The sequence below is a fragment of the Aedes aegypti genome, chromosome 3, assembly GCF_002204515.2.
Source record: "Aedes aegypti strain LVP_AGWG chromosome 3, AaegL5.0 Primary Assembly, whole genome shotgun sequence".
Classification (NCBI taxonomy): Eukaryota; Metazoa; Arthropoda; class Insecta; order Diptera; family Culicidae; genus Aedes; species Aedes aegypti.
In genome coordinates, this window is record NC_035109.1 from 51,360,144 (window position 1) to 51,372,688 (window position 12,545).

Sequence of the window (12,545 nt, forward strand, 5' to 3'; positions counted from 1 at the left end):
CTTACTTCGCGAAATTCCATCGTTCATCACTATAGAAAATGAACCTACTATGGTCTCATATATCGGCCAGTCCAAATCATGCCAGCGATGCGCCGAGCCTTCTCATCTTGGCAGAAAGTGTGCAACTTCAATTGCTGCACCCGCTCATAAATCTCTGCATACATCGACAGCATCAAAATCGTCCGACGAATTGTTCAATCAGGATGATTTCCCTCCCATAAACAACAAGCGGCAAACATCACCATCACATGTTCGTGCAAATGACCCAGCAGAAGCGAAACAACAGAACGACGACGACAATGACGACGACTGGACTGATGATGACAATGGATCAAACTCATCAACCGAACACAATGAGGCTACAAATAAGCGACGGCGATCGAGGCGGGTCAACGAGAAGAGTGCAACAAATAAGGCTTGCTCTGATCAGTGTTCTCCAAACACGGATCATACGGAAATTCAAATGGGTTTATCGAATAATAAACTTGTAAAGGGTTTGAATTTTTCTATTAGTAATAGAAACTAAGAATCGGCTCTGTGATGCTGAATACGGCGTGTGAGCCTTCAAATAAACGAAATAATTAAAAAAAAGCCCTTTCTTACTCCTTTTATATTTTTCTGTATACGAAAAAATAAAGGTCATCATTATGGAAGCTATACTGCTAGCTTCAGATATTCTCAAGAGATTTGTTCAGCAATACTTTCAAGAACTCCTACAGAAATTCTTCAACAAATTCATCCAGCGAATTATATCTTCTCTCGCTCTCTTTCGATTATAACAGTGCAATACTAAAGCTTCTGGGAAGTGAAAACACTATAGATCGAAAGACAATGACCTTGGCTAGCTTGGCTATGCTTCAAGAGGACCTTCAGCTTTCCTACGCTGACACCAGAGCTGCTACACCAGGGCTGCCAGCAGATCCTTCTTAGAGGTCGCTATTTTAATGGCTTTCCTAAAAAGTCTGTATTTCTAATGGAAGGTCTCTAGAGTATCTTTTTTAATATAATATTTTTCGCTTTTTCCATGTAGCAAAAGTCTAGAGGCTCCAAAGAAAGCTTCAGGGACCCTTATGCGATCAATCTACAGTTTTTTTCCTCGAGGGAAAGCTTCAGGAATTATTCTAGTGATTTATCCAAAGATTTCATCAGGAATACTTCTAAGGACACCTTCAGGCGTCTCTCCAGAAATTCTTCCAGAAAGTTTTCAAAATATTTTTAGAGGATTTTTTTCAGAATTTTCTTCGGAAAATGCTTTGGAAATTCAACGAAATCATCTCCAATAATTTTCATACAAACATATCCTACACAACTAGCTGAACCTGGGTAAATTCTTTAAAATTTCCTTTCGAAGTTTCTCAAAGAATTACTGGAGGATTTCCTGAGAAATCTTTGAAGTAATTTGTGAAGGTGTTCCTTAGAAAATCCCAAAGAAATCTTGAACGACAATTTTGGAGAAAATCCTATGAAATCATTTGAGGTGTGAATCTCTGGAGAAATTATCGCTTGATTTCTTAAAGATGTCTTAAATGGAAATTGTGTACGAAATTTTATCGAAATCGAGGGAAGGAGCACTAGACGGAGGACCTGAGATTATCTTGAAAAATTTGTAAAACAAATATTTGGAGAAACTGCTGACGAAATTCATGGTGAAACCTTTAAAACAATTTATGGGGTTGTCCTTAAACAAATTCCAGGTTGAATTCTTTAATGTATGTTGAACGACATTTATTGAGGAATTCTTTGAAAAGGCCGGTTTTACTCTTATATGGTCTCTTATTGGCTCCGGTACTTTTTTTTACTTTTTATTGCACTTAGTAGCTACCAGCGCTGTTACACGGATTACTGTGAACATTATCCTATGATTTTCCTCCAGAGATTTTTCCAGTTGAGTCCATTTCTCCAACTCTCACTCTAGTATCTTTCACTGATTCCTACAGATATTTTTCAGGAAAATCTACAAAAGTTTATCCTATAATTGATAGAATTCCTAGAGGAGCTCCTAGGCTGATGTTTTGTGTAATTCTCCCAGCCATTTCCTTGGAGATTCCTACAAGAATTTCTCTACGAGTTATCCGTGGAATCATTCGATGAATTCCTCTGGGGATTATTTCATGAAAACTACCAGGAACTCAGTTATGGATTCATCAGGAAGGTTCTCCAGAAATTCCCTACAGAGGTTTCACTAGTATTTCATCAGAGAATTACTCATGCAGTCTTGTCCGAAGTTTCCTCGAGTCATTTTCCATTTTTTTTTTCAAGAGTTCATTTACGGTTCCACACCTGAAATTCCTCCATAAAATCAGGATGTGGTCAAGTGTTTCGTTCGGTGATTTTTTTCCAATAATTATTTTAACATTTTTTTTTTCTGGCGAATTATTCAAGACTTCCTCAAGGGTCCAGAAGTTATTATCGGAGATCCTTCTCTGCTGTAGGAGTTTATCCTGTACTTCACAAGAAACTTCATCAGTTTTTACTTTACGATTTACTTTAGAAACAACCCTCTGAATCGGATCCCTCTCTGATTTCTAATAAAATGTGGAACATTCCCTGAAGAATTTTTTGAAGAAATTCCTAGATATATTTTTCGAGGACTTCTTCAGGAAACTTACGGAAGAAAATTAAGAATTAAAGAAAGTTAAGAATTCCAAAAATCCTTCAGCAATACCTCATAACTTTTTCTCCACGAAACTCACAATGGTTTTTTCTAGTAGTTGCTCCAGAGGTTCTTCATGGGTATATTCAGAAAATTGTTTAAGTATTCGTCCAGATATTTCTCCAGGGATTCCATCAAAAACCTTCTCTTTTCCACCAGTTATTTATCAAAACTTAACATAAAAAAAATCCTTTGAACATTGTTCCAAGTTTTTCAATGTCATTTCTAGTGACCTAACTATAAATTCTAGTGGAAAATTCATCCTGGAGCTACTCTAGACATGCATTCGAAATTTCTGTAAGTTGTTATGTTAGTGTTTCCTTCAAAAATTTTCCCAGAGACTCATTGGAGAGTCACTTCAAGAATTTCTCTAGTAATTCTCAGATTTTTTCCACAGATATTTTGGACGGGGTTGGTGGTCTAATGGCTACCGCTTCTGCTTCATATGCAGAAAGTTATGGGTTTAATCCCAGGCCCGTCCCTTTCCTCGCACTTTGTAGTTGTGTATTTCACTTGCTTCTATCTTCCATTCTTCTCAATCTATCACACTCACACCCTATCCATTCATAGCAAACGCTAGAACCAGAGTCGAACTACAAACCGTTTCCCTACGCTTTCACTCTATCATCATTATAGCATGCCTTTCCTTACGCCTGATACATAGGCAGTAACCAAAAAGCAAACCTCTCTGCCATGCCTTTCCCCAACCCTGGAGTAGATGCAGTGGTATATACGGTTTACGTGGGTACCAGTTTAATGCATCATCAATTCCTCCCCCCTTTCCCTCATTGATCTGCATTCTGACGTGGCAGGCGCCATTGTTGCCTAAAAATAGAAGATCATCAGCACTTATACACTGAGCGTGTCTGTTAGTCCCAAGCAGTCATCCGGTTGGTTCCTTATGTAAGTGCAGCTGATCTGACGATACTGGAATAGCAACCACGGGCGGCCAATCAAGCTCAAGCTCAAGCTCAATATATTTTCCACAGATATTCCATTGCATTTCTTTAGGAAATACTTAGGGAGTTTTTTCATAGATTGCTCTATGCGCTTCTTCAGGGATTCTTTTTAATCTTTTTTTTCCCTCGAACGCGTGTTCTAAGGATTCATCCCAGATCTCCTTCACGAAAACTTGCAGAAGAGCTCACAAAGCTTTTCTTAATATTTCTTTAGGGATTCCTTCTTATTGTTCTTCTTTGTGGTGTTACGTCCCCACTGGGACAGAGCCTGTTACTCCGCTTAATGTTTTTAGGAGCTCTTCTATTATAGTTATTAATTGAGAGTTTTCCTTGCCAATTGACCATTTTTACCACATGCAAAAATGGACAATTCGCAAGGAAAGCTTTCCATATCGTTTGGAAAGTACGAAGATACTGTATGTTCTGGGTAGTCGAGCAAAATTTCTTCACGTAAATTATTATTAGTATTTATCATTATCAACGTAACGTAATGCAAGGCTGGTACCAAGTCACTTTTTAGTGACTTGGTCACTTTTTTTGACCTTGTCACTAAAAAGTCACTATTTCCAACAAAAAGTCACTAAAGTCACCTTTTTTCCGAAAATTGGTCACTAAAGTCACTATTTTCGTGATCTAACGATATTGACATTTAAGGCTAGGTTATCTTTTCAAACACAAACAGCAAGAAATAGATATTTATTATTATGAAAACAAATAAGTGTGATTTTGAAATTTAAGAGTCAAAAGAGATATGGATTCCTGAATATTTCGTAGACATTTGCAACGGAAAATATAAATAAAAATCTAGGAAAGGTTTTGGAGAAAATGCTGGCAAAAAATTTGGGCTGAATTTTGTAGTCGTAATATTTTAATAAATATTGGCGAATACCAGGGCCAATATCTGACGGATCTGCTGAATAAATTACTAATGTACTTTCCGCAGTAATATGTGACTATAGAAGGAACCTTTAACCTATTATTTGAAAGATCCTCATCAAAGTTCCTCCCGGAGATAAGCCAGAGACGGGTTTTAATGACAAACAAAAAATCAAAGAGTTTGTTTGAAACTCGTCCAGGACTTCAAAATTGAGCACTAATATTGATAGGAACCATTTGATCATAGGTCAACTATTTCTATACAAAACGGGTCGTAAAACAGATAAAACGTGAGATTACAAGCCGTCACTAAGTGATACGAATGTTTTCAATAATTCTAGGGTGGCCGCTGGACCGGGGAAAAAGACAGGAAAACCTGAAATTTGAGATGGTCATCAGGAAAATAATTTTGACCGAACATCTCCAAGCACTAAACCTACAAACCATCAAAATGAGTTGTAGAAAGTAGTTATGGTTGATGATTTGGCCGTTTACGAAAACCTGAGCCAAATGAATATTTGACAAATTTCTTGGGAGATCCACTGAAATCTTGGACAGATTAATTCAGAAGTACGCAGAGGCGACTCGTAACCTCACTTTTTACCTGTTCTACGAATCTAAAAATGGCTGATTCGGCAAATTTAGATTATAAAGCACACAGTTAATGGTTGGAATCCTCCCTTCTAATAAAGCTCTACTTAGGGGCGATCCATTAATTACGTAAGACAATTTTCAGGGTTTTTCAACCCCCCCTCCCCCCATGGTAAGATTTTGTGTATGAAAATTAAAAATAAATTGTATGGCGCGTAAGAAATCTCAAACCCCCCCTCCCCCCATAAACCCTTACATAATTAATGGACAGCCCCTTATTAAATGCAAATTTGTTACTGTAAGTCAAGAATTTGTAATCGTGGTACAGGTAGATTTGAGGTTAGGGAATCGCCACTGGAAGTACGATTGGCGGATATCTGAGATGATACTGATTTTTGATGAAGCCTTGTCTGGATTATCTTTTACAGGGTGATTACTATATTCTGTCAGTAAAATAAGTAATCATAAAAAAAAATGGTTAAATGAATTTTAATTACCAGTGCATATCCAGTTTAGAACATCTATAACATTTGTCTTTGCTATACATAGATAAAAAAATAATTTTTTTGCCTCAATTCCCAGCCACAATCATTGTTTCAGAAGCATTACAGTTAACACGCACGTTATTCAAAAGCATATATTTTAACCAAAATATACATATTTTTTTCGCTAAAATTTTCCATAATCAGTCTCATTCTATTCCCTAGTAAGTCTAAAAGATTGTGGTAACATACTGTTTCAATCAGGCAATTTTTTCAGCGAAGTTTAGTCAAAAATACATATCTGTGGAAAACGTGCGTGCCAGGTGCAATGCCTTTAAAACAACACTTATGACTAAAAACTAAGGTAAATGAAAAAAGATTTAATCTGTACTTTGTCAAAACAAACTTTTTTTTTTTTTATTAGTATCATTCTAAACATTACATTCATTTCTTATATCTAGGTGTTCTGTGTTATTTGACAACACTATCATTTTAATTTAAAAACAAACTTTATAGATGTGCAAAACAGGATGTACACCGGAAATTAAAATTCATACATACATCTTTTATCTACGAACATTTACTTTACTGACAGGAATTAGTAATCACCCTGTAGTTATTCATTGATCTATGAAAAAGTTCTAATGAAGCCCCTGACGAGATTTTGTATGGATTTCTGCAGATTTACAGTGTATTTTTCCAATCATTCCCAACAAATTTCATGTAAAAATTGTTCATGTATTTATGGAAAAATCTTTTAAAGTAAATAAAAAGCGAGATCCTTCAGGTAATCTTAGTCAGATTTTTGTTAAGTTTGTGACGCAATTCTTAGCAAAATTTTTGATAGATTGCTTGTAAGATGCAATTTTAGATTTATGTCAAAAATTTAGCCAGCTCCAAAGGATATGTGGTTCAAATTTCGAAGATACCGTTTCTGTTAAAAAGATCCAACATAAGTTTCACTAGATCAAGAATTTGTCCAGGAATCAGTCATGGTCTATGGGTAACGCATAATTTCGAAGGCAGTCTTAGAAGGTTTGTTATTGAACTTTGCAGTTTTTGGGAAAATCAGTATAAATTACACAGAGCAAAAATTTGTTCATATAATTACAAAAGTTCTCTGAAATTCCGATGACTTCACCCCGTCCACCCTGGGTTTTTAGATATTTCAACAAATAAGTTCATATAATTTTGTCCAAAACTCTTTTGAGATTCAAATTATATTCAGCTCACAGTATTATTCAAAAATAATTCAATTTGTAATATCAAAACTTCCGATTTTGACTGTTCTATATAAAAAAAGAAGTGCTGTTCGCATTTCCAACGAGTGTGTTATTAGGCAAAGAATGCATAGCAACGCAAATATGAATTTTGATCATCATGGCACTTACGTCGACTATGCGAACATGGACAGTGCAGTTCTCTACACTCTAAATTCACCAAAAATATAGATTGGTTAATATCCACATAGAACAGGGCTGCCCAACGTACGGCCCGCGACCTCATTTTGTGCGGCCCGCGGAAGGTTCGAAGATTCTTCCCGTTGGCCCGTTGAATATTCTACCAGCCCGAAATTAGAACATACTAAACCTAATTAGTTTTTAATTTAGTTTCAACCTAAAATTTTGGTATAGTAATTATTTATATTATTTGTTTCTAAACCTTCTTAGATACTGAATTTATTCAAATTCTAAATCTAAAATTATGAGTGTTAAACAATGTTTCTACCATGGCTTCTTTCAACATTCATTCATTTGTCCCTGAACATTTGATCCTTGACGGGATTATAAGAAAGGCAGGATTTTTTTCAAATTCTTGAACAGGATTTTTTAAGAATTCTGAACACGCCTTCACGGATAACATTGACAAGAATGTTTACCAGGATTCCATAACCAGAGTTTTCAACGAATTTAATACATAGGTATGTAAAATCCTGGGCAAGATTGCAACATAACGTTATGTAACATTTTGCCAGAAAACTAAACGAATTTATAATAAAATTATGAGCAGGTTAATTTTGAAATAATTTTAGGCATTTTCAAATATTTATAGACAGCATTTCAAAATGATTATTGAGTAAGATTCTGAAGGAAACCAAGGCACGAAAGTTGTTAAATCTTGGACATTTTGATCAAAAATTTCGTAAAAGCTTGATCGGAAATTTAGCACACTTCTGCTTATGCTAATAATATTTGGTCGTATTCTGACAGAATTTGGAGTAGGATTCTAAAAAACAATCCTAGATATTATTCTCACAGGATCCAACATTTCTTGGGTGGATTCTTCAAAATATTCTGGACTAGATTATTATATAATTTTGAAAAGGACTCTCAAAATGTCCAGCAGCAATTATCGATTTCTTCAAATGAAATTTACTCCATTCACTGAATTTCGTCGGGTTTTATGAACTTCATTTACTAACTTTCGTCAGATCGCATAGGAATATTTGTGCGTTTAAAAATGTGGCCCGCGACACAAACTTATTATTGCGATTTGGTCCGCGGTTTAAAAAAGGTTGGGCAGGCATGACATAGAATGTATTTTCATTTATAGTCATTTTCATGACTAATACATGTAGTTTTGATAGTCACTTTTAGGTCACTATTTGGTCACTTTTTGGTCACTATTTTTATCATTTTGGTCACTAAAGTCACTATTATTTTACTGTCTGACTGCTACCAGTCCTGCGTAATGTAATAACGGTGCGTTCACAATGACTTCTTTGGGAAAGTTATTGAAGAATTTGTTACGAATTCTTCAGGATATTTTTTCAATAATTCTTGAAGGTATCCTTCGAGAAATTTATAGTTGAAATCCTAAAGATATCCTGGACGAGGATTTAAGTGGAAATCCCTGATTTATTCTCTGGAAATATTCTTAGATAAATTTCGTTTACACAAACCTTTATCGCAAAAACGGTATGAATGTTGCGTTTGTGTATTTACTCACTCGACACTCCAAATAATTCCGTACTATAATTCATAGTTACATAATGAAAATTTAAAAATATTTTGGGGTCAGAGGAATAGAATAGAAGAAGGCTATGTAAATAGATTATGTTTGAAATTGAGGTTACATGAATCGCATCACTTACCAAGGTGAATCTAGATTGTCAGACGCTACACAATCCTTTCACTAACAAAAAACTTCTTACCGTAACATCCATGAAGATACAGAGGTATAATCTGTTTTTAGTAACAATGGATATCACACGAACATTTCTTCCCTTCCCCTGTGATCGCAAGGGCGTGGCCGACGCCGTTATTGACATTATAATATTTGCAATTCTCGAAACTGCACACTGAAGATGATCATCAATGCTCATGCTCAGGATAGTTGTTTCTCAAAATTTAACAAAAAAATACCAGTTGATTTAAAAATGCAGGAAAACCTTGGAACTGCCGGAGAAATCTCAGAGAAAATACCTTATTTACATTCTGATGCAATTTATGGACGAAATCATGAAATGGGGATGTCTTATCGGAGTCTTTGAGTAATCCTTATTAAAACACAAGTTTATGTTCGTTTACGCTCAAGTGTAACGTTTATTATTTGCTCCGTATTGGGATCTTGTTTTCTACGTGATTGCTCTGTATTTAATTAGTTTGATTTCGTTCTTATTACTTGGTATTGCTGTTTATATCCAGTGTGCTTAAAACATCAGTGCTTAAATAGCTGGAAATTCGGAAATTACGGAAAACTGGAACTGAAAGTGAATTGCCAACAACTACAATGGATACTCCATGCAAAAAATGTTCCGCAGACATCGACATTATAAACTGCTTATACACTGTTTGTGAAGGTAGATGCGCAAGGAAGTTTCACGCTGCATGTGTCGGTGTAACAGAGGATGCTTTATGTGCTCTCTCTAAAAACATCATCTGGATCTGTGATGACTGCATGATCGAGTTTTGCAAAGCAAGAGACCATATTCCAAAACTCGGCGAGACTCAACCGGCCGACAAATATTCAATCTCAGCTGACCTAGAGGAACTTAAATCGCAAATCAAAGGAATAAATGATTCGTTCGCAAAACTCTCTATTGCCATCGCTTCAACATCGTCTCCTGTATCAACACAACGAGAACGACAATCAACACCAATAGACTCGCCGAACCCGTTGTGCAGATCGAGTGTTTGTACGTTCGAAAGATCACACTCGTCTATGCGCAACCACGACGAAACGTTCTCGCTACTTTTAACGAACATTAATAGACATGTAACGGAGAACGAAATTGCCTGCTTGGTATCGCAATCATTGGGCCGTATGAATAAAATGTAGTAAAGTTGAGTTTACTACATTCTCGGTAGTAAACGCTATATGTGGAACACGAGTGGAACATGTTTGTGTCATTTTCCTTTCTACACCTTTCGAACATACTACAAACAACGCATTGCTATGAAAAAAGGTAGCATTTACTACAAAGCTACTGGTAGTTAGCTTCAGAGGTTGCTACACATGCTTTGAGTTTGCGGAATTGAATGGAATAATTTACTTTTGAGTAAAAATCATGGGAAAACGATATGAGTTTTGATATATCGGAAGGTATTTTGAGTTTTCCAAAGGAATTCTGAGATTACGAAAACTTTCGCTCCGCCAATTCTGAGATTCCGGTAAGATTACCGGCAGTAGCAATTTGAATTCATCATTGAATTCTAACGACTACCAATGGAATCACTACAACTCTCATAAAAATCTCTACATTCTAAGTTCTAGACATTCCAAGGATACTATCAGAAACCCCACCAAAATAACGAGAATATCACAGAAACACTTAGAACATCGGAATTCAACATGCTGTTAAGAAAACACACGGGGAGCATCAAAATTCTACCGCAATCTCAGTACTGGTGCTAGAAAATATGTGGTTCCTAATTTGATAGCTGTAATCTCAAGATCTCTTCATAAATGTTAAGCTAGTATTTAAAAAATCATCGGCGTTGGCGAAGGCCGAAAACCACCCAGAAAATTCTTTGATGTACCATCATCATAAAATCATAGACATAGAGAGAATACCAGACTAATCGCAAAATTACACTACAAATCTTGTTAATAACAGCACCTTCATGATTTGTGCAAATTGTCGCGTAATCGATTAGATTCCATGCATTTTCTTCATATGCATGATTGTAATAATTTTAAGCGTCACTCTGAATAGATTATTCTTTACGTGCAGAATCACTCTGCACTCTGAATGGAAATTTCTTAACGTGCAGCTTCAGTCACTGATCATGTTCGAAAGTAGTAAGTACTACATGTTCGAAAAGTTTTTTATTCATTCCAAAAGTGTAGTAAACTTTGTGGATTTTGTTTTTGAGTAGATGCTACATGTAGTAAAGTTCAAAGTTTTTTATTCATATCACCCATTGTGTGCTCCAGAACCCGAGTGTAGGAATGTAACTAAACTTGTACCTAGGTGGCAAAGCTGCGACGATTTGGATTATATCTCCTTCAAAATAGTGCTTCCTAAACGATGGATGATGTTAGCCATGTCCGCTACTACTTGGCCGCAAGGAATAACTTTTCGAGAGTTTGCATATAGGAACAAGGATCCTTGGAAACCTTTATCAATAAGCCACGGGCAGTGTAATATTTAAAAGAAATATTCAATTTTATTATCGCTGTCTATGTAAGAACGTTGCAAATGTTATGTTATGTGTTACGATTCGTTATTTGAGTTTTTTATGTTTGTCATTGTATTTTTTTTTGAATCGTAGTGCTAAAATGAGCTAGGTTGTTCACATGAAAGATGTTGTTTTATATAATGTTTTCTGTACTGCAATATAGTTTAAGATAATATATACAATTAAGTCAAACAGTCTGTACAGTTCAACTGAAGACGGTGTAATAAATAAATAAATAAAAACTGAGCTCTATATTTGGTCATGTTTCGGCTCCTTCTTCTTCTTGGCAATAACGTCCTCACTTGGACAGAGCCTGCTTCTCAGCTTAGTGTTCTTTTGAGCACTTCCACAGTCATTAACTGAGAGCTTTCTTTGCCAAATTGCCATGTTTGCATTCGCATATCGTGTGGCAAGTAGGATAAGACTCTATGCCCAATGAAGTCAAGGAACTTTCCATTACGAAAAGATCCTGGATCGACCGGGAATCGAACCCAGACACCTTCAGCATGGCTTTGCTTTGTAGCCGCGGAGTCTAACAACTCGGCTAAGGAAGGCCCGGATCAGTTTAAAGTTGGTCTCATTTTTCAGGCATGAAATTTCTAAACTTAATATTTTTTATATATTTAGTGGAAGCATTTGAAACTTTAATAGCCCTAAAACTAACCGAATGATCGTTCTTCTTCTTGTCATCTATTCCCATACAGAAACGCGAGGAAGGCTGGTGGATCGTGATCGGTGACCCGAAGACCAACTCGCTCCTGTCGATCAAGCGGCTCACCCTGCAGCAGAAGGCCAAGTTCAAGCTGGACTTTGTGGCGCCCAGTCCGGGCCACCACGACTACACGCTGTACTTCATGAGCGATTCGTACCTGGGTTGCGATCAGGAGTACAAGTTCAGCATCAACGTGGGCGACTTCCAGTCCGAGTCGGAAAGCGAGTCCGACTAGGAGTTTGTAAGGTAAATGAATCGCATTTATCATCAAGGTATAATCCGTATCCTGTTTCACTTTTTTGGCTAATTTTGGCAACAAATGTCAACTGCAAGTGTTACATCCTGAATGTCTCGGTAAGATTAATTGTGCAGTGATCAATCAAGAGAAATACATCCCCAACACAGGAAACCGCACGGTCAGAATCGTGTGCCCCTCAGACAAGAGTTTTTTCGCCTTCCGGCAGTGTCGTATCACAGCCTCATTTTGTTTTGTAAGGTTTCTAAAGGGCAATCGATCGATTAACAACACAATCGAGATATGGAAATCAATCTGTTGAACATAAAACCGCAACGACAAGTAACCGTTTGGCACTTCTCCCGATGATAATCGGATCTCTTATGTTTGGTGTTTTGGTCGTGATGAAAGGT

At 36.5% G+C, this 12,545-nt stretch overlaps 1 protein-coding gene across 1 annotated transcript in view; it reads left to right on the top strand.

Moving 5' to 3' along the window:
- The window catches only part of LOC5574518 (putative U5 small nuclear ribonucleoprotein 200 kDa helicase), a 45,079-nt gene extending 32,743 nt beyond the window's left edge, over positions 1–12,336 (top strand). The window contains exon 6 of the mRNA XM_021852521.1: positions 11,890–12,336. Within this exon, the coding sequence (XP_021708213.1) occupies positions 11,890–12,132 (243 nt within the window). The 3' untranslated portion in view covers positions 12,133–12,336. The remainder of the gene's footprint in view (positions 1–11,889) is intronic.
- The last annotated feature ends 209 nt before the right edge of the window (positions 12,337–12,545 follow it).